The sequence below is a fragment of the Trichechus manatus genome, unplaced genomic scaffold, assembly GCF_000243295.1.
Source record: "Trichechus manatus latirostris isolate Lorelei unplaced genomic scaffold, TriManLat1.0 scaffold00015, whole genome shotgun sequence".
NCBI lineage: Eukaryota > Metazoa > Chordata > Mammalia > Sirenia > Trichechidae > Trichechus > Trichechus manatus.
Genome location: NW_004443951.1, coordinates 17,751,112 through 17,774,579, shown reverse-complemented (window position 1 = coordinate 17,774,579; position 23,468 = coordinate 17,751,112). Strand labels below are relative to the sequence as shown.

Sequence of the window (23,468 nt, the reverse complement as noted above, 5' to 3'; positions counted from 1 at the left end):
CTAAGGCCAAAAATGAAGAAATTGAAGATTTTTACCAACTTCTGCTGTATGAAATTGAACAACATGCATTCAAGATGCATTGGTAATTACTGGTGATTGGAATGTGAAAGTTGGAAAAAAAGAAGGATCAATAGTTGGACAATATGGCCTTTGGTGATAGAAATGATCCCGGAGATAGCATGATAGAATTTTGCAAGACTAACGACTTATTCATTATAAGTACCATTTTTCAACAACATAAACAATGAGTACACCTGTGGACCTCTGCCAGATGGAATACACTGGAATCAAATTGACTACATCTGTGGAAAGAGACAATAGAGAGGCTCTCTATCATCAGTCAGAACAAGGCCAGTGGCCAACTGTGGAACAGACCATCAATTGTTCATATGCAAGTTCAAGTTGAAGCTGAAGAAAATTAAAACAAGTCTACGAGAGCCAAAGTATAACCTTGAGTATATCTCACCTGACTTTATTGAGACCATCTTAAGAATAGATTTGATGCACTGAACACTAATGACTGAAGATCAGATGATTTGTGGGATGACATCAAGGACATCATACATGATGAAAGCAAAAGGTCATTAAAAAGACAGGAAAGAAAATGGATGTCAGAAGAGACACTGAAACTTACTCTTGAACTTAGAGTAGAAACTTGCTCTTGAACTTAGAGTAGGTAAAACAAATGGAAGAAATGATGAAGTAAAAGAGCTGAACAGGAGATTTCAAAGGGTGGTTAGAGAAGACAAAAGTAAAATATTATAACAAAATATGCAAAGACCTGGAGTTAGAAAACCAAAAAGGAAGAACATGCTTGGCATTTCTAAAGCTGAAAGAACTGCAGAAAAAGATTCCAGCTTCAAGTTGCAATATTGAAGGATTCTATGGGCAAAATAAAAGTATGCAGCATCAGGATTGGAGGAAGACTTTATTAACAACCTGTGATAAGCAGGTGACACAACCTTGCTTGCTGACAGTGAAGAGGACTTGAAGCACTTACTGATGAAGATCAAAGACTACAGCCTTCAGCATGGATTACACCTCAACATAAAGAAAATAAAAATCCTCACAACTGGACCAACAAGCAATATCTGATAAACAGAGAAAAGATTAAAGTGTCAAAGATTTCATTTTACTTGGATCCACAGTTAACACCCATGGAAGCAGCAGTCAAGAAATTAAATGATGTATTGCATTGGGCAAATCTACTACAAAAGACTTCTTTAAAGTGTTGAAAGCAAAGATGTCACTTTAAGGACTAAGGTGCGTCTGACCCAAGTCATGATATTTTCAGTCACCTCATATGCATGTGAAAGCTGGACAGTGAATAAGGAAGACCAAACAAGAATTGATGCCTTTGAATTATGGTGTTGGTGAAGAATACTGAATATACCATGGACTGCCAGAAGAATGAACAAATCTGTCTTGGAAGAAGTACAGCTCCTTAGAAGCGAGGATGACGAGACCTTGTCTCACGTACTTTGGACATGTTTTCAGGAGGGACCAGTCCCTGGAGAAAGACATCATGCTTGGTAAAGTAGAGGGTCAACAAAAAAGAGGAAGTCGCTCAATGAGACAGATCAACACAGTGGCTACAACAATGCGCTCAAACGTAGCAACAATTGTGAGGATGCTATGGACCAGGCAGTGTTTCATTCTGTTGTACATAGGGTCTCTATGAGTCAGAACAGACTTGGTGGCAAGTAACAGCAACAACAACATGAGCAAAATATTGAACACCACAGGAAGCATCAAAAGAAAATGGAAGGAATACACAGAGTCACGGTACCAAAAGCAATTGGTCGACATTCAGCGTTTTCAGGAGGTAGCATATGATCAAGAACTACTGGTATTGAAGTAAGAAGTCCTAGATACACTGAAGGCGTTGGCGAAAAACAAGGCTTCAGGAACTGACAGAATACCAAGTGAGATGTTTCAACAGACAGATACATTGCTGGAGGCACTCACTCATCTGTGCCAAGAATTTGGAAGACAGGTACCTGGTCAACCTACTAGAAGAGATCCCTATCTGTGCCCATTTCAAAGAAAGGTGATCCAACAAAATGTGGAATTTATTGAACAATATCATTAATATCACCTGGAAGCAACATCGTGATTAAAAATCTTAGAGTTAAGGCTGAGCCAAGATGGTGGCTTAGTCACACACACCATAATGTCCTCCTGCACCAAAGATCCAATAAAATAAGTGAAAGGAAGCAGATAACAATCCAGTAACCCTGAACATCAAAAAAGAAGGTCTAAGAACAGAACTGAACACCGACTGGAAGGAAAAGTGAGTGAATGCAGTGAAAGACGAGTACCAAGGAATGGAGGAGCTCAGCCAGCCATCCTGGATCAACATGGCCATCTTAGGAGAAAGCCAGCAGCAACCCCCGATGAAGAAAATAGCAAGGGGACTTCACAACTTTCCCAGAAAAGTGAGAGAAACTCCATAGACATGCATGGAAAGAAGCAGAGGCAGGGAGGGAGCCAGGATCCAGAACAGGAGATACTTGGGAGTGGCAGTCCCAGACCTCCAGGGTGAAGGCATGCAGGAGGCAGTGGACCTGCAGAGTGTCAGTGGGAGGTTTCCTACGCAAACAGTGGCTGGGCAACCCCCCACCCCCCGCATCTGAGAGGAGACAGTTCCTGCTCACTAGCTGCAGCCACTGCAAGGTGCTCTGGCACCCACGATCTTAGCTGGAGGGATGCACTCCCCCTCACCCTATCCTCCTGATCAGAGGTGGCAGAGGGTCCCATACCCAGGGTGCCTTGCCAGACCAGAGGACCACAACACAAGTGTCTCCTCTTCCCCTCATCTTACACAACCCTGTCCATTACTTTTCCTTGCCCACCCAGTGAGCAAGACTATGAGCGCCGCTGTGTGCGTACACGCCCACCATCTCTACACCCCCACCCCAAGGGTCCAGTGGGGGACAATGGTGGCGAGGCAGTGAGAGAGGCTACCCACTGTCCTCTCTGCTTTCCCCTCACCCAGCGAGGGGCGGAGGAGACACGATGGGTGTGCACCTCTGCTGCCCTATTCTCCCTCTCCCTGCCCTGCATGAGGCAGAGGTGACACCATTGCGCCTGCATTTACCTGGCACGACTTCTTGCCTCAACCCATCCAGTGAGGGACAGAGGAGTTGTGACTGCACGTGCATCCCCCCATGAGGCTGTTTCCTTCCTCCCACTGCCCAGTGCAGTGCAGAAGCAGAGCAAGTCCATGTGCATCTGCTCACTGCACCTTCCTCCTCTCCTCACCCACTGACAGGCAGATGTAGCGTGACTGAGACAAGCATCCTCCTGCTATTCCTTCCTCCCTTCCCCCACCCAGGAGGAAGCAGTGGTAGAGTGACTGCGTGTGTGTCCGCCAATTGCCCCCTCTCTACCACCCATACCCCTCCAACTGGCAAGAGGAGATGACCATGCCCCCACTCGCCTGCCCCACCCACCACAGTGGTCACTGTATCTGCAAGGAGATCACCACTCCCCACTCCTGTGCCACCAAACTGAAGATAAATGGAGGCCAAAGCCTGACCAAGCCACCCTCAGTCACCCCACAAGACTGGTAAACAGAGACCTGAGCTCCCACACCTATCTACCACCCCACTCACCTGGAGACAGGTAGGGAGTGCTCCAGCACGACCAGTCTGGTGACCAGAGCACCACACCAGCCATGCCTGCCAGGAATCATCAAAACAAAACAAAAAAACAGGACCCAGCAAATATTTATACAATTAGAAAATAAATACAATAACCCTCTAATGTCCCGGTGACAACAGACAGTAGCAGGCCACCGAAAGAAGCAGGGCAAGACGGCCCCAGCAAGTGAACAACATAAAGAACCGTAAAACCTCCCTGAGGAAGAGAAGGTAATGGAACTTCCTGATAAGGATTTCAGAAGACTTATGTATGGGGTCCTCAAAGGAATCAAGGAAGACACAAGCAAAATTATGGGAAACACAGACAAAACCAAGGAAAGCACAGGCAAAATGCTAGAAGAATTCAGAAAAACAATACAAAAACAAAATGACAAAATAAATAGACAATTGGAAACCATACAAAAACAGCAACTAGAAATGCAGAAGCTTAATAATAAAACTTCAGAAATAGATAACTCAATGGAAAGTCATAGGAGTAGAATTGCAACAATGGAAGACAGATCAGCAGAATAGAAGACAAATCCATTGTCACTAATCTGTTCGAGGAACAATTAAAAAAAAAAAAAGAATGAAGAAAGCCTAAGAGTTATGTGGGACACCATCATGAGAAATAACTTACATGTGATTGGAATCCCAGAAGCAGAGGAGTCAACAAAAAGCACAGAGAATTGTTGAAGATCTGCTGACAGAAAACTTTGCTAATATCATGAAAGATACATATCGTAATCAAACTTTCCAAAACCAAAGACAAAGAAGGAATCCTGAAACCAGTTTGGGAAAAATGAAAGATCACCTGTAGAGAAGCATCGCTAAGACTAAGCTCTGATTACTCAGCAGAAACCATGCAGGCAAGAAGGCAATGGGATGACATGTTTAAAACCTGAAAGAAAAAAACTGCCAACCAAGAATTATATATCCAGTAAAATTATCCCTCAAATACAATGATGAAAGTAGGACATTTCCAGATAAACAGAAATTAAGGGAATTTGTAAAAACCAGACCAAACTTATAAGAAATGTTAATGGGAGTCTTTCAGATAGAGAACCAACAACATCAGACAACAACCTGAGATTAGGACACATGACAGATCAGCCAGATACTGACCTGGATAAAGAATTTTCAAAAATAAAACAAAGCTAAAAGACCGAAAACAGGGAACCAGAGACATCAATATATAAATAAATGACAGTCACATCAAAATCAAAAAGAAGGAATAAACAGTGTAGTTACAGAACTTTCATATGGTGAGGAAGTCAAGGCGATATCAAGAAATAAAAGACTGGTTTAAACTTAAGAAGATAAAGGTAAATTTCAAGGTAACCACAAAGAAAGTTAACAAACGTACCCATCAAAATAAAAAAGGAAAACACAAAGACTCAGTAAAGACAAAATCAACAATAATGAAAGAAATGAAAAGAAAATCCTTAAACAAAAAGAACTCCACACAAAAATTAAATAGAACAAAGAAACTGTCAACACCACAAAAAAAGTACAATGAAATGACAGCAGTAAACTCATAAAGCTATTGATAATCACACTGCATGTAAATGGCTTAAATGCACCAATAAAGAGACAGAGAGTGGCAGAATGGATAAAAAAAAAAATAATACCCATCAATATGCTGTCTACAACAGACACACCTTAGACACAAAAACATAAACAAACTAAAACTCAAAAGATAGAAAAAATATATCAAGCAAACTATAACCAAAAAAAGAGCAGGAGGGGCAATATTAATCTCTGATAAAATAGACTTTAAAGCAAAATCCACCATAAAAGATAAGGAAGGACATTATATAATGATTAAAGGGTCAGTCCACCAAGAGGACATAACTATAATAAATGTATACACACTCAATGACAGGGCTCCAAAATACATAAATCAAATTCTAATAGCACTGAAAAGAGAAATAGATACTTCCACAGTAAGACAAGGAGACTATAACACACCATTCTTGGTAAAGGACAGAACAACTAGAAAGGAACTCAGCAAAGACACAGAAGATCTAAATACCACAATTAACCAACTCAACCTCATAGATATGTACAGAACACTTCACCCAACAGTGGCAAAGTGTACATTCTTCTTTGATACTCATGGATCATTCTCCACAATAGACCACATTTTAGGCCACAAAGCAAGCCTCAACAAATTCAAAAACAATGAAATAATACAAAGCATCTTCTCTGATTGCAGTGCTATAAAAGTAGAAATCAATAACGGGAAGAGCAAGGAAAAAAAATCTAATCCATGGAAACTAAATAACAGTCTGCTTAAAAACTACTGGGTAGTAGAAGAAATCGAAGATGGAATTAAAAAATTTCTAGAATCAAGTGAGAATGAAAACACAACATACAGAACCTTTGGGACACAGCAAAAGCAGTGCTCAGAGGTGAGTTTATAACAATAAAAGCACAAATCAAAAAAGAAGAAAAGGCAAAAATCAAAACATTAACCCTACAACTCGAACAGTTAGAAAGAGAGCAGCAAAAGAAGCCCACAGTTACTAGAAGAAATGAAATAATAAAAATTAGAGCAGAAATAAATGAAACAGAACAGGAAAACAATAGAAAGAATTAACAAGACTAAAAGCTGGTTCTTTGAAAGAATCAATCAAATCGACAAACCACTGGCCAAACTGACAGAAGAAAAACAGGAGAAGATGCAAATAACCCAAATAAGAAATGAGATGGGTGACATTACAATAGAACCAACTGAAATAAAAAGGATCATAACAAAATACTATGAAAAATTGTACTCCAATAAACTTAAACCTAGAGGAAATGGACAAATTTCTACAAACACACTACTTACCTAAACTAACCCAAAATGAGGTAAAAAAATTTGAACGGACTAGTAACAAAGGAAGAAATTAAAGGGATCATTAGGGAAAAAAAAAAAAAAAAAAAAAAGCCCTGGCCCAGACAACTTCACCAGAGAATTCTACCAAACTTTCAGAGAAGAGTTGACACCAGTTCTACTCAAACTATTCCAGAACACAGAAAAGGAAGTAGTGCTCCCGAATTCATTCTATGAAGCCAGCATAACCTTGGTACCAAAATCAGGTAAAGACACCACAAAAAAAAGAAAATTACAGACCAATATCCCTCATGAACATAGACGCAAAAATCCTCAACAAAATTCTAGCCAATAGAATTCAGTAACATATAAAAAAAATAATTCACCATGACCAAGTGGGATTCATACCACGTATGCAGGGATGGTTCAACATTAGAAAAACAATCAGTGTAATCCATCACATAAATAAAACAAAAGACAAGAACCACATGATCTTATCAATTGATGCAGAAAAGGCATTTGACAAAGTCCAACACCCACATGATAAAAACTCTCAGCAAAATAGGAATAGAAGGGAAATTCCTCAACATAATTAAGGGCGTTTATACGAAGCCAACATCATCCTAAATGGAGAGAGTCTGAAAGCATTCCTCTTGAGAACAGGGACCAGACAAGAATGCCCTTTTATCACCCCTCTTATTCAACATTGTATTGTAAGTCCTAGTGAGAGCAGTAAGGCAAGAAAAGGAAATAAAGGGCATCCAGATTGGTAAGGAAGAAGTAAAACTACCCCTATTTGCAGATGATATGATCCTATACATCGAAAATCCCAAAATTTCCACAAGAAAGCTACTGGAACTAATAGAAGGATTCAGCAAAGTGACAGGATACGAGATCAACTGCAAAAATCAGTTGGATTCCTCTACAAGAACAAAGAGACCTTTGAAAAGTAAATCGGGAAAACTATACCATTTACAGTAGCCTCCACAAAGAGAAAATACTTAGGAATAAATCTAACCAGGGGTGTAAAAGACTTATACAAAGAAAACTACAAAACACTACTGTAAGAAACCGGAAGAGACCTACATAAATGGAAAAACATAGCATGCTCTTGGATAGATTTAACAGTGTGAAAATGCTCCATACTACCCAAAGTGATATATAGATATATTGTAATCCCAATCCAAATCCCAGCAGCATTCTTCAACAAGATGGAAAAACTAATCACTACTTTATATGGAAAGGAAAGAGGCTCCGATTAAGTAAGGCATTATTAAAGAAGAAGAACAAAGTAGAAGACCTCATAATACCTCATCTCAGAATCTGCTATACAACCATGGTAGTTAAAACAGCCTGGTGCAGCTACAATGACAGACACAGACCAATGGAACAGAATTGAGAACCCAGACATAAATCCATCCACCTGTGGACAGCTGATCTTCAACAAAGGATCAAAGTCTTTTAAAAGGGGAAGAGATAGTCTCTTCAACAAATGGCGCAGGCAAAACTGGGTATCTATGTGCAGAAAAATGAAACAGGATCCATACCTCACACCATGCATAAAAAGTAACTCAAAATGGACCGGAAACCTAAATATAAAACCTAAAACTGTAAAGATCATGGAGGAAAAAATAGGGACAATGCTAAGGGCCCTAATATATGTCATAAATAGAATACCAAATATAACTAAAATGCGCACACAGCAGAAGATGAAATAAATAAATGGGACCTCCTAAAAATTAAACACTTATGCTCACAAAAGACTTCTCCAGTAGAGTAAAAAGAGAACCTACAGATTGGGGGAAAAATTTTGGCTACAAAATATCTGACAAAGGTCAAATCTCTGAAATTTATAGAAAACTTCAACACCTCATCAACAAAAAAGGACAAACAATCCAATTAAAAAATGGGCAAAGAATATGAACAAACACTTCACCAAAGAAGACATTAATGCTGCTAACGAACATATGAAGAAATGCTTGCAATCATTAGCAATTAGAGAGAGGCAAATCAAAACTACAGTGAGTACCATTTCACCCCGACATTACTGGCACTAATAAAAACAACAGAAAATAACAAATGTTGGTGAGGTTGTAGGGAGACTGGAACTCTTATACACTTCTGGTGGGAATGTAAATGGTACAACCGCTACGGAAAACTGTATGTGGCTTCCTCAAAAAGCTAGAAATAGAAATACTATATGATCCCACAATCCCACTCCTAAGTATATACCCTAAAGAAATAAGAGCCGTGACACAAATAGACATATTCACACCCATGTTCATTGCAGCATTATTCACAACAGCAAAAAGGTGAAAACAACCAGTGTCCATCAAGAGCTGAATGGATTAATAAACTGCAGTACATACACGTGATGGAATACTATGCACATATAAAGAATAATGACAAATCAGCAAAACATCTCACAACATGGATAAATTTGGAGGACATTATGCTGAGTGAAATAAGTCAGTCACAAAAGGACAAATATTGTATGAGACCACTATTATCAACTAACACTAAAGGTTTATACACAGAAGAAAACAACAACATTGTTTAATGGTTACCAGGGATGGGAGGGTGAGGGAGGGAAAATTACCAAACAGATAGTAAACACTTTAATTTTTGTGAAGGGAAATAGACAGTAGATAAGTGGTAACTTTGGTGAAGGGTAAGACAGTACATGAGAAGAAAAAAATAGACATAAAGTATTTGTGAAGGGAAAGGCACTACACAATATGGGAGAAATCAGCACAACATGACCAAGGCAAGAGAGGAACACAAGAATAAAGGGCAACTACGGTAACTACTATAGCATAGACAGTCCTGCAGCAATAGTGTTAACAAACAATAATTTAGGAATGGATACATAGGTAGATAGATATGCCAAGAGGTGTGGGAGGGTGGAAGGGAGCACGCCCACCAGCAGATACAGGTTTGGTGGTGGATATTTCTACATACATGACTGGAGGTTCTTCTCATATATTAATCTATATAGACAATAGAGCACACAAGTGGCACAGTCAGGGAAACCTCTTAGACTTAACCATACTATTCACGGGATGAAGTTCCTAGGATCAAAGACAAAGGACCATAGACTTGGGGGGAAATCTGTGTCACTTGGCAGAATATAGTTCATAAAGACAATGTTCTACATCCTACTTTGGTGAGTAACGTCTGGGATCTTAAAAGCTTGCGAGCAGCGGTCTAAGATACAACTATTTTGGTCTCTTCCAGTCCATAGCAAAGGACAGTGGAAAAACAAAACAGACTCAAGGGAGCAATTAGTCCAAAGGACTAATGGACCACATAAACCACAGCCTGCATGACCCCAGGACCAGAAGAACTAGATGGTGCCTGGCTACCACTACTGACCACTCTTGACTGGGATCACAACAGAGGGTCCAGGACAGGGCAGGAGAAAAACGTAGAACAAAAAATCAAATTCACAAAAAAGACCAGACTTACTGGTCTGAAAGAGATTGGAGGAACCCCCAAGACTATGACCCTAAGACACCCTTGTGACCTGGAACTGAAGCCATTCCTGGAAACCACCTTCCAGCCAAACTATAGGCAAGCCCTTAAAGTAAACAATAACACCTGAGAGGGATGTACTCCTTAGAACAATCAATTGTATGAGATCAAAAGGGCAATATTTGCCCCAAAGCAAAGATGAGAAGGCAGGAAGGGGGAACCCAGGGTGGAAATGGGGAGCGTGCTGACACATTGTGGGGAATGAAGCCAAGGCTGTGAAACACTTTATGTATAAACTATCAAATAGGAATCTAATTTGCTCTGTAAACTTTTACTTAATGCACACACACACACACACACACACACACACAAAGTCTTAGCTTTAACAGAAGTTCATGTTTTGGCTTTGCCACTTACTAGTGGTGTTACCTTGGGCAGATTAATCAGCTTTCTTAAACAAAGGTTTCTTCATTTAAAAAAATTCAGGGAGATCAGATAAGGGGGTGATCTTAACTGATTGACTTAGGGTTTACATTTTTGTGTACTCTATGGTACTTAGCACTTGGTGTATAGATGAAACACCATTTATGCTTGTGGAATGAATGAATGAACTCTTTCAGTTAGGAATTTTGGCTATCTCTGTGTCATTTGAATCCACCAGCCATCCTTGGAAACCCTGTGGGGTTCTACTGTGTCCTCTAGGGTTGCTAAGATGGCAGTGGGTTTTTTTGGTACAGGTGGGGGACCTATGGACAGTAAACAGTTAACTAGAAAAAGCCAAAGGAGAAGATGTGAAGTCTGTTTTCCCAGAAGGCAGTAGATGTGTTAAGAGCCCAGACTACATGAGAAAAAGGTCCAGAGGAAAGTCCTTGTGATCAGAGTTAGTAAAATAGTGGAAGCAGTCCGTAAAAAGGAAAAACAAGCACTCAAACTTTGGACCTTGGAATAAATATACTCGCCTTAGGGCCTAAAAAAAAAAAAAAAAAAAAACGCTGGTGGCTTAGTGGTTAAGAGCTACGGCTGCTAACTGAAAAGTCAGCAGTTCGAATCCACCAGGTGTTCCTTGGAAATCCTGTGGGGGCAGTTCTACTCTGTCATAGGGTCACTATGAGTCAGAGTCGACACGATGGCAGTGGGTTTTTTGGTTTTAGGGCCTAGTCAAGAAAAAGTATATCAGGGCCCCTGGAGGGTGGGTCTCATACCTTTTAGTTCCAGTTTGCCTGTAATAAATAGGAAGAAAAGGAATTTACTGTAGACCAGGCACTGAGCCAAGTACTTTATAGACATGAGATTATCTCATTAACCCTCTCTGCAACTCCATTAAGTGATAGTATTCATAAATTAGTTAAGTTACTTAGCTAATAAGTTATCAGAGCTGGGATTTGAACCTAGGTCCGCCTTTCTGAAATCTCTGCTCCTTTTCCTAGACCAGATTTCCTCTGGAGCAGAAGGAAATGAAAGCCTAATTAGCATGACATATGCAGAAGTTTAAAAGAGAAAAGGCTCACAGAAGTAAATATGCTAGGTTTTGTCAGGCATCTCAAAGAAACCCCCACAGCAGTAGCAATTGTATTAAGCAGCTGTCTCTCTTGCTCCTGAGTTGACCAATTTTAGGAATTTGGTTTGTGTGTATTTCATGAGTAAATACAGTGGATCAAGGCCAGCCCTTAGGGTGTACAACTTAAAAATTCCATGGTTCTAGTTCTTTTTGTTGTAGGAGTGAAAGCCCTAGAGAACTTCACATTGTAGTGTCAGATTTTTTTGCTTATTAAATGATTTACTGTAATCTGATTGAGTTTCTCTCCTGTCCTATCTCCTCTTCTTGTTTTTACTGTGGTTTATAATGGCCGTAAGATGGTGCTGCAGCTTTGTAGTCAGTTTTTAAAAAGGCTTAGGAGAGAAACACCTACTGCAGTTAGGAGGCGGATGGGGCATCAGTGGTAGGGTCGCAGAACAGGTTGTATAGGAGCTGTTGCTTTGGGGCTTCTTATTACTTTCCCTGTAAAAAAAAATTTTTTTTGTTTTTTTGTTTTTGGTTTTTGTTTTTTAATGTGGTAACAAAACACCATTTCAACCAACATACTTTCCTTTTGTGGAGGGAATTTTTTGTCTCCAGAAAGGTGAGTAGGACTGTGCTGGTACACGACTTTAGGGCCTACATAGAGCCAGGCAGGCTACTTTTCCATCTGTTGCACGGCCTTTTGGTATAGAATAAACAGTGGCAGTAGGGAAGAAACACATCACATGTTTTCTTCATTGCCATTCAGAGCCCTTTATGTTGGTGTTATCTCATCTGTCAGATACTGTACTAAACTGGGGAAGGAGGATCCTATTGGTATCACAGGGTGATTTTTGAATCCACTTTTTAAACCTGTAATTCAGACTTCCTGCCCTAGTATAGTTTGAATAAAGCACCTGGGCCTCATTTTGGCTGCTTCCGCGCTTCCAAATGGCAGCAGTCTGTGAGCCCTCGGTCCAAGCAAGACTAGTTGCCAGTTCAGAACAGCGGGAGATCTTTGTGTTTTACTCAACTGAGAATGGATTTACACCTTACTGCAGTTGGAAGGTAGCATAACTTAGTGATTAAAAGTCTTAGAATTAAACAGAAGTTCACGTTTTGGCTTTGCCATGTGCTATCTGTGTTACCTTGGGCAAATTAGTCAGCTTTCTTAAACTTCGAGGCTCCTTCATCTTTAAAATGTAAAATAATAGATTGAACCTCATATGGTTACTGTGAGAACTAAATGAGATAAGCCATGTAAGTAGCTAGCACAGTGCTCGGTGCATAAAATGTGCCCAAAAATGTTAATATCAGCAGCAGTAGCAGCAGTAATTATTGTTGAGCATTTGTGTCAAATATTGTTTAGTGGAGACCCTGCTTTTCTGATGTATTTGGAAGTGGTGGTGGTGTTGTGTTGTTTGTTTTAGTAAACCTCCATATACTATACCCAAAACCGATTTCTAGGGTTATCCTCCTCTGTGTGTCATTGGCCAGCAGAATTAACAGAGCTTTTTTTTTCTTTTTTTTTTTTTTAATAGGGAAATACATACTACAGGAGGTTAGATCTTTTTAAAACCTGTGTTCCTTTTCTTAACTGAGAGGAATATAATCTGGTCTCTTTTCAGGTTTTAATTTGCTTAAAATAATTTTATTGTATATTGATCTAAAAAAATTGAGAACACGTATATCTTGTTTGATATTTTCTTTTGGACACCTTCCTGCAAGAGTCGAAATCTGTTTCACTTCCTAGTTTGGGGGCTATACATGCAACTTCCCAGCCCTGATTCTTCTTGGCCCTTCCCTTCCCTTGCTGGTACCAGCCTAGCTGGTTTGCTTTTTCCCTCTTTGATATTGTTCTCCTCCTCCTCCCTTCACATTCGTTACCTTTTCCCACGGCCTCTCTTCTTTTCCCCTCCCTCTTTCATTTACTCTAACATTCCCCCCACCCCACTACTCACCCTCCCTGATTCCTCCCCTCCCCTGGTTTCTAGCTTCTTTTTGCTTTCTGTTTGTGTTACTGAGGGCAGTGCTCCAATTACCTCATATTTGGAGAGAGGAAGCTGCAGCCAATCCGGTTTCTGTCTGCTTTTAGGTCAAGTGATTTCTGAACTGCAGTGAGATGCTTTGAATTTGTCTTGTTGCAGCTCTGAGCCTGTAAGATGGCTGTCTGAATCGGCAGCGGCTGGAAGAGACAGAGAGGCGGGGAGGGAGGGAGAAAGAATTGGAGGGATTGCCGCTGGCATAGTGCATGTTTTTAAATCTGCGTCTAATCCGATGAAGCCAAGGTTGGGATTTCTCTGGGATCACAGGACTGGCTTAGCTGTGTTTTTGCTGAGATTAAGAGAGGAAAGACATGGGAAATTCACTCGGCTGTGTTAAGGAGCCGAAAGAGTCAATAGCTATTCCTGAGAAGGCTCCCATATCTCCTAAGAAAAGGGTTCGGTTCAAAAGGAAGTGGAGGGGGAAGAAAACCCCTACTCCAGAGGCATCTCATGAGGAAGAACCTTTGGAAGGGACTGGAGCCATTGAAGAGACTGAAACCCTAACAAAGTTAACAGTGAGTCTCGGAAAGGAGGAAGGAGTGGGAGGGGTAGAGCATCCCCCCTCAGACATTTTACTGCCTGGGGACTCTGCCCCCAACTCAGGCATGGGGGACCACGGAATGATCGTACAGGTAAAGGAGAGATTCCAGGGGGAGGTCCAAACTGCTCACCTTTTGTTAAAGAATGAGTCATCAGTTGCTGGAGGGGTCTGGGATTCCCTGGAAGAGGGTATGACTGTTGTTGCTCACCTGCTTGATAACCCAGCAGAAAGGAACTGTGAGAAGTCAGTGAGCCAACTGGTGGAATTTCCAAGGACAGCATCCTGCAGCAGCAGGGCTGTGCTGCTACCTTTGCAAGGAGAGACTGCAGTGAAGAAAGCAGGAACTCGGCTTGGATTTCAGAGCAGCACTTTGCCCAGGACAGACTGCCCCACTGACAGAGGAAATCAAGACCAACTTTCAGAGGGCAGGAGTGTGTGGGGAGGACCCAGGGGTATTTCAGGTGCCCCTCAGATGGGTTCCTGGATTGCTGAATGTTCTGTTCCTTCATCACTGCTGGACCAGTCAGGAGGCCATAGATGTGCAGAGCCTGCCCACATGGGTCAAGTGCCCCCCCAGGGTTCCAGGCTGCCTACTTCTCAGAGTGATTTATCCATCAGTGGCATGACTGTGAGCATTTTGCCCTCCTCCTCTGGCTATGGCAGTGATGGGCCACACGTACGGGGGATTCAGCCTAAGGATACAGAACCTGAAAAGAGTTCCACATCCTTCTCAGAAGAGGATGCCTCTTTGGAGGCAAGCCACACCCCATCATGGGGTCTGGAGGAGGTAGGTGGGCATGTTCATGACATAATCAAACAGCTGATTAGAGTCCTGGCCTTCAAACTTACTAAAGTGGGGTGTGGTGAGCAGTGAAGATTTTTGGTGCTTCTTCCCAAACTCATCCCTATGTCAGGTACTGTGAGTTAGTGACTGCTCGGTCTGGGGCAAGCAGAGTCTATTTCAGATCTGTCCCTTGATGCTTGAAACCAAGTCTTGTTGTCTCTGGAGAAGTTCTGATTCTGAGTAACCAAGCGGCATAATTGCTCAAGCTGTCTGGTGGGGTTATCTCTAAAGGTGCAGTGTTAGATAGTACTTACTCTCAGGCAGGTCTTTTTACCAGCTTCCCTGCAACAAGAAGATGCGGTGTAGCACAAAGGATGATGGGGAGGCCTAGCTGAATCTCTGAAATGAGTGTGAGAAATGTTGAAGGGACTGGGAGTGAAGCAGCTTGTCTTCAGTGCTTCTCCCCTGAGGAGTGGTGTACTGACTAGAGCTGATGCAGTCCCACTCCTGCAGGAGGACTTCTGATGACAGCACTCATTCAATATTTGTATAGGTAGAGAGTGCCCATCCTCCTTTGGTTTTCTCAGTGTTCCATCATTAAAGGAGAGGGACATAGAGTTATGTGGAGATTAGTTGGGGGCAGGGAGATTAGAGAAGTTTGAAGGTTCCAGGTTTTTTTAAGTTTGTTTTGTGATTGGACTTGTTTAGGGCTTTAACATGTTTTTGTTTAGGACATTGTGATTACATTTATGTATATATATACATACATATTTGTGTGCATGTATATGTATGTATGTGTATGTGTTTATATATGTGTATATGTGGTGGTGGTGAGTGTTGTGAATCATTTTAAGAGTCCAGGAGCAAGTGAGAATTCAAATGATCAGGAGGACACTGAGAGGAGGAGGTAGACTCAGCAGGACCCTGAGTGGAACAGGGCCTAGCATGTAGGTATGTGATTGAACTTAGAATTCACCAAGGGGTGAAGAACTTTTGTTGGCATGTCATCCTCTGCAGCAGAAGAAAAATACTTTAGAATCTCAGAGCTGCAAGGGGTGGAAGATGAAGTAGGGCAGACACTGCTTACTTAGGCTGGTACTCTACAGTTGGTACTATACAGCTTCTCTGGTGTATGCAGAGCGGAGATGTGGCCTGCCTGCTGGTGCCAGGCTTATTATCAATAGCATGAGGCCAAGGATAGACACAAATTTTAAGATGTCCTGTGCTTAAAATCTCTTCTGTGGGGAGGAATTTCCCCCATGGATAGGCCCATCTTAGTGCCCTCTGTTATTACAGAATTTGGAGATTACCTACAGTTGGAAGGAAAAGTGGTCATTGGAAAATATCTCCTATGTGGTTGGGCAAGAAGCTCCTTGGGCTTTTCAATATAAAAATGTGTGTGTGTGTGTGTGTGTGTGTGTGTGTGTGTGTGTGTTATGATGGGAAAGAAGGCAGTGAGGCTCCTGGGGTATACACGTATTTGGATATCACTGAATAAGAGAGAATGTCAAAGTTAGCTTTTATCTTTGTGTTGGATAGATGTAGAGTAGTTGGGGATAAAACCATTGCTGAACTGACTGCTTTTTTGATGCCACTGCATTAAAGTTGACCTTGTAGCAGCATCAGAATATTATAGGATAAGTGCTCATAATTGAGTATGAGGTTTTCAGAAAGTTTGGAATGTAAACTTTAGGAACTCCTGGTGGAAATCACTTCTAGCTAAGGGACCACAGGTGACAGTGGCACTTTTAGTATAGGCTGGATCTCCACACTGGGAATGGAAGGTTCTGCATAACTCTGTAAAGAGTCTCTAAGAAAAGATTGGTAAGAGAAACCTTTGGATCATGATCTGTAGTTTGACAATATTGACAGTGGTGTGAGACTTTTGCTTTTTAATATGTGAATCAAATTGGTCTGTGACATTTCTGGGAAACCAACCTTTATATCCCATCCCTTTTACCCCTTCAGCGCAGACACAGCCAGACTATTCAGTTATAGCCAAGGCTGAAAAGCTAAGTGACCGACTGTTAGACAAGTTTCTAGGCTTTGTGTCCATCATGTGATATAGGGACCACAGACTGACCATCCTGTATGACAGATAAGTAATATATCAAGATATGTGGAAATCCCTTCGGATTGGAAGGCTTTGAGGTCAAGGTGCCTGAAACCCTCAGTAGTCGCTTCAGGGAGCTGGTCCCTTCACTAGCAAGCTACTCGCAAGGCCTTGAGGACAGAAGGGACAGAAAGACAGGGCAGCAGGTTCTGACACTGCAGGCCTTGTGTGAAATGTGAGTTGAGAACCAAGGCTAAAGCGTGTGATAAGAGTATGAGCCCCCGGTGAGTGTGAGAGCACTGGGAGGACACAGGTCAGAAGAGGAGCAGCTGCTGCTAATCACATACCAAAGAGGAGCGTGAGACCCTCCTAAGAAGAGACAGCTTACAGCCCAGTAGAGTTAATTTTTGGTTTTGGTTTTGTTTTTTTCTTTTGTATATATATATATTATTGTACTTTAGGTGAAAATTTACAGAACAAATAGTTTCTCATTACACAGTCAGTATGCATATTGTTTTATGACATTGGTTAACAACCCCACAACATGTCAGTGCTCTCCCTTCTTGACCTTGGAGGACCTTTTTTCTATTTTGGTGAAAATATACATAGCCAGAGATACACCATTTCAAAAATTTCTACATGTACAATTCAGTGATATTGATTACATTCTTCCAGTTGTGCTGCTATTCTCACTATCCTTTTCCAAATTATTCCATCACCATTATCTTCAACTCATTGCCCCTTAGGCTTCCCATCAGACCTTTTGAGTTACTGTTGTCAGTTTGATCTCACATAGATAATTTTTTTTTTTTTTTGTACTTTAGATGAAGGTTTACAGAACAGAATAGTTTCTCATTAAACAGTTAGTATACATATTGCCCTATGACAATGGTTAACAACCCCACGACATGTCAACACTCTCCTTTCTCAGCCTTGGGTTCCCTATCACCAGCTTTCCTGTCCCCTCCTGCTTTCTATTCCTTGTCCCTGAACTGTTGTGCCTCTTTAGTCCCGTTGTGTTTTATGAGGCTGTCCAATCCCCAGCTAAATAGGGAACCTCGGGAGCGACTTCACCACTGAGCTAAAAGGGTGTCCAGGAGCCATACTCTCGGGGTTTCTCCAGTCTCTGTCAGGCCAGTAAATCTAGTCTTTTTTTGTGTGTTAGAATTTTGTTCTACATCCTTCTCCAGCTCTGTCCAGGACCCTCTATTGTGATTCCAGTCAGAGCAGTCAGTGGTAGTAGCCGGGCACCATCTAGCTGTACTGGACTCAGTCTGGTGGAGGCTGTGGTAGCTGTGGTCCAAAGGACTGATCTTTTCCTTGTATCCTGTTCTCTTCATTCTCCCTTGCTCCTGAAGGGGTGAGACCAGTGGAGTATCTTAGATGGCTGCTCACAGGCTTTTAAGACCCCAGATGCCCTACTCACCAAGGTAGAATGCCGAACATTATATTTATAAACTGTTATGCCAGTTGAGCTAGATGTTCCCTGGGATGTTTTGTTTTGTTTTTAATATGTCAGAGCAGTAACCCTCCTTGGAAAATAACTCAAGAGTTACAGAGTAGTGTCTGCCCTTGAAATAACTCAGGCCCACTTGATCTCTACTGTTGATGAATCCAGGGCATGTTGATGGGAGTAGGACCAGGTTATGGCTAGACATGAACTATGCAGAGGGTTTTGCTTCTTTTCGGGATAGACCGAAACAGGAACTGATTCTGAGTCTTACTCAGTGTAGGGCTTAGATAATAGAAGATAAATGGTCTGCTTTCCCATTCATCTGGTATGGTTAGTTCTCTTGTCAGGAAGTAGTTAACATAGAAGTTAGGTGATGCTCCAGCTGACAAAAATGGTTTTCAGAATAAGTAGACTAGAATTTGGAACTGGATGGTAACAGGTTAATAGCAATTGTACTTTGATTTCAGACAAAGGCCTTCTCTGGCCCTTCCTTTCTCTAAAGAGGACTCTCCTCTCCCAAGTGTCATCAATATCCATTTATTTGAACAAGGAAAATTGTTGAAAATCTCTTTCTCCTCTCTGTCTTGGCTCCCACCTCAAATCTCTTGCCCACTCCTTTAGTGGTTCCTGTTCAGTGAAGAATTTGACTCTATGCCAGTGTTCTTGCCACAAACCCCTAGAGTCCCTGCAATTTCAGATGAATAGATAACATTGGGGGCTAGAAATGATGAGAAATAGATCAGTTGGTGTATTATTTTCTGGGCTCAGCCTTTTCAGTTTCAGTATTCACTACTTCACTTTCCTGTTTCTCATCTTTAATTATAGGGAAAATTGTTTTACTAACGTTGGCTTTTTTGGCTTTGTATCACAAGAAGAAGGCAAAATTAACTAGATGATACTATTAGAGAAATGTAGCAGTTAAAATTACAGTTAGAGCTTTGTTTCAAAAAGGATTTTTTTTCAAAAAATTTTACTTAATTAAAAATATCATTGCTGAAGAATCGTTACTATTTTTTAGGTGTAATAATTGTATTTTTGTGTTAAAAAAAGAGTTCTTATCTTTTGTAGATACATATTGAAATATTTATAGAGGAAATGATATGTGTGGGATTTGCTTCAAAATAATATGGAAGGGATAAACCCACTGACCCACTGCTGTCAAATCGATTACAACTCATAGTGACCCTATAGGATAGAGTAGAACTGCCCCATAGGGTTTCCAAGGCTGTAAATCTTACAGAAGCAGACTGCCACATCTTTCTCCTGAGGAGCCACTGGTGGATTCAAACCACCAACCTTTTGGTTAGCAGCTGAGCACTTCAACCACCACATCACCAGGGCTTCTTAGGGGAGATATAAAGTGAGTGGAATATAATTGAAACAAGATTGGCTATGAGTTGATAGACTCCCTGGGTAATGCAAACCGTTAATATGCTCTACTGTTAACCGAAAGGTTGGAGGTTCGATTCCACCCAGAAGTGCTTCAGAAGAAAAGCTTGGAGATCTGCTTCCAAAAAATCAGCCACTGAAAACCCTGTGGAGCACAGTTTTACTCTGACATACATGGGGTTGCCATGAGTTGGAATTGACTTGACGGCATCTAGTTATGAGTTGATAATGGCTGAAACTAGGTGATGAGTACATAGAGGTTCATCATACCATTCTGTCTGCTACGTATATATTTGAAATTTTCCATTTCAAGTGGAAAATTAAGAAAAATAATGATAAAATTATTATATAATGCATATGCTGAAAAAGGATTAATATCCAGAATATATGAAGGGTAGTATAGGTGAAGTGATTAAGAATATGGAGCCGGATTGGCTGGGTTTGAATCCCTGTTGATGGAAGCTTAAGTTGTTTCCATCTTTTCGCTGTTGTGAATAATGCTGCAGTGAGCATGGGTGTGCATATGTCTATTTGTGTGACAGCTCTTATTTCTCTAGGGTATATTCCTGGGAGTGGGATAGCTAGATTGTATGGTATTTTTATTTCTAGCTTTTTAAGGAAGTGCCATATCATTTTCCAAAATGCTTGTACCATTTTGCATTCCTACCAGCAGTGCATAAGAGTTCCAGTGTCCCTGCATCCTCTCCAACATTTGTTATTTTCTGTATTTTTGATTTGTGCCAGTAATGTTGGGGTAAGATGGTATTATGTTGTACTTTTGATTTGCATTTCTTTAATGGCTAGTGATCCTTGAGCATTTCCTCATGTGTCTGTTGGCTGCCTGAATGTCTTTGGTGAAGTGTCTGTTCATATCCTTTGCCCATTTTTAATTGGATTATCTGTCTTTTTGTTGTAGAGGTGTTGGATTTTCCCATAGATTTTAGAGATTAGACACTGATCAGATTTGTCATAGCCAAAATTTTTCTCCCAGTCTGTGGATTCTCTTTTTACTCTTTTGGTGAAGTCTTTTGATGAGCATAACTGTTTAATTTTTAGAAGATCCCAGTTATCTAGTTTATCTTCTGGTGTTTGTGTATTGTTAGTTATGGTTTGTATCCTATTTATGCAGTGTATTAGGGCCTCTAGCATTGACGTCATTTGATTTCTTGACTTGCTTCTATGGGCATTTACTGTGGATCCAAGTAAAATGAAGTCCTTGATAACTTCAGTGTTTTCTCTGTTTATTATGATGTGCTTATTGGTCTAGTTGTGAGGATTTTTGTTTTCTTTCTGTTGAGGTGTAATGCATACTGAAGGCTATCGTCTTTGATCTTCATCAGTAAGTGCTTCAAGTCCTCTTCACTTTCAGCAAGCAAGGTTGCATCATCTGCATATCTCATGTTATGAATGAATGAGTCTTCCTCTAATCCTGATGCCATGTTCTTCTTCATATATTCAGCTTCTTGAATTATTTGTTCAGCATACAGATCGAATAAGTATAGTGAAAGGATACAACCCGATGCATACCTTTCCTGATTTTAAACCACACAGTATCCCCTGTTCTCTTCAAACAACTGCCTCTTGTTCTATGTACAGGTTCTGTATAAACACAGTTAGGTGTTCTGGAATTCCTCTTCTTCGAAATGTTATCCGCAATGATCCACAATGCCTTTGCATAGTCAATAAAATACAGGTAAACATCTTTCTGGTATTCTCTGCTTTCAGCCAAGATTCATCTGACATCAGCAATGATATCCCTTGTTCCATGTCCTCTTCTGAATCTGGCTTGAATTTCTGGCAGTTCCCTGTCAATGTACTGCTGCAACCACTTTTGAATTATCTTCAGCAAAATTTTGCTTGTGTGTGATATTAATGATATCGTTCAATAATTTCCACATTCAGCTAGATCACCTTTCTTTGAAATGGGTACAAATATAGATCTCTTCTAGTTGGTTGGCCAGGTATCTGTCTTCCTAATTTCTTGGCATAGACCAGTGAGCACTTCCAGTGTTGCATCTGTTTATTGAAATGTGTCAGTTGCTATTCCATCAATTCCTGGAGCTTTGTTTTTTGCCAGCGCCTTCAGTGCAGCTTGGACTTCTTGATCGCATGCTAACCTCCAGTAATGGTACAGAGACTCTGTGTATTACCTCCATCTTCTTTTGATGCTTTCTGTGTCATTCAGTGTTCTGCCCATAGAATCCTTCAACTTGAGGCTTGAATTTTTTCTTCAGTTCTTCCAGCTTGAGAAATGCTAAGCATGTTTTTCCCTTTTGGTTTTATAAGTCCAGGTCTTTGCACATTTTATTATAATATTTTACTTTGTTTTCGAGCTGCCCTTTGAAATCTTCTGTTCAGCTCATATGATAGTCCAATTCAAAATGGCCAGTTCATTTCAGCTCACTAAAGCATAGGGTATCGATTTTCAAGCGTTCCATTTCATTTTTGACAACTTCCAGTTTTCCTAGATTCATACTTTGTACGTCCCATGTTCCGATTACTAATGGATGTTTATGGCTGTTTTTTCTCATTTTGAGTCATGCCACATCAGCAAAAGAAGGCCCTGAAAGCTTTACTCCCTCCACGTCTTTAAGGTCAGCTCCACTTTGAGGAGGCAACTCTCTTCCTCACTCTTTATTTTGAGAGCCTTCCAAGCTGAGGGGCTCATCTTCTGGCATTACTATATCAGACAGTGTTCACTGCTACTCATAAGCTTTTCACTGGACAGTGCTTTCAGAAGTAGATCGCTAGGTCATTCTTCCTAGTCTCTCTTAGTGTGGAAGTTCTGTTGAAACCTGTCTACCATGGGTGGTCCTGGTGGTATTTGAAATACCAGTGGCATAGCTTCCAGCATCACAGCAACATGCAAGCCAGCACAGTACAACAAACTGACAGACGAGTGGTAGTCAGCCTCTTAACCATCTACCTTTCCTGTTTCAGCTCTTCTCAACTTCTAGTTTTCATTTATATTCACTTTCTACCTGGAATTCTTTTTCTCCTTTCTCTTTCTCTAGTCTATAACATCTTTCAAGTCATTCTTCAAAAAATCTTTTTGATCACTTCAGCCCACACTAATTTTCCATTCTTCTGAGGTCCTATATTGGATATTATTATAATTAGTGTTCTTTTTTCACATTAAATTGTATATAACTTTTTCATGTGACTTACCACATATGACTAAACATAAGGTAAGGTTTTTTTTTTCCCCCTTCCTTCCAGAAACTAGCCTTCAGAAAAGGGAGAGCCTTTTTGTATTTGACTTCTTATAAAGTCTTTTTTTGTTATTGGACTCTCAGTGAGGTTGTAGCCAGTTCATGAAAAAGGATGAATGAATCTCTTGTCACCATCTGCTTTAGAGCTATTTGGTAGAAAATGCTAGTTTAATCAGTATCAGTTTTATTTGCTCTAGAAATCAACTGACATTATTGGTTAAAGAAAATAAAACAAAAAAAGAGCCCAAAACTTTAAGAAAGTTTTAGTTATTGTTCTTGGGAATATAGCCTCCTAATTTGAAGTGTTTAATGTAATTGTCTGCAAGTCTTAAGCACATTAAACACTTAAAAAAAAATCACATCACTTAAAAAAAAAAAAAAGCTAGGTTTCCGGCAAAATGGCACTCTAGGCAGAAGCACCATGCCGTCCCTCCACAGCAAAGATCCGAAAAACTAAGCTGAACAGAGAATACAACAATCCTGAAACCCTAAAACATCAAATGAAGAGATAAAGAACTCAGACAAGCACCAAATGGAGTGAGAAAACTGACAGA

The 23,468-nt window shown here is 40.6% G+C and overlaps 2 protein-coding genes across 11 annotated transcripts in view; both read left to right on the top strand.

The window, feature by feature from the left end:
* The window catches only part of MACF1 (microtubule actin crosslinking factor 1), a 392,660-nt gene that overhangs the window by 160,367 nt on the left and 208,825 nt on the right, over positions 1-23,468 (top strand). The gene's annotated exons all lie outside the window — the stretch shown is intronic.
* On the top strand, positions 13,454-16,128 carry LOC111819668 (uncharacterized). Its single transcript, XM_023727208.1, has one exon. The coding sequence runs from the start codon at positions 13,794-13,796 to the stop codon at positions 14,895-14,897; it is 1,104 nt and encodes a 367-aa protein (XP_023582976.1). The 5' UTR covers positions 13,454-13,793; the 3' UTR covers positions 14,898-16,128.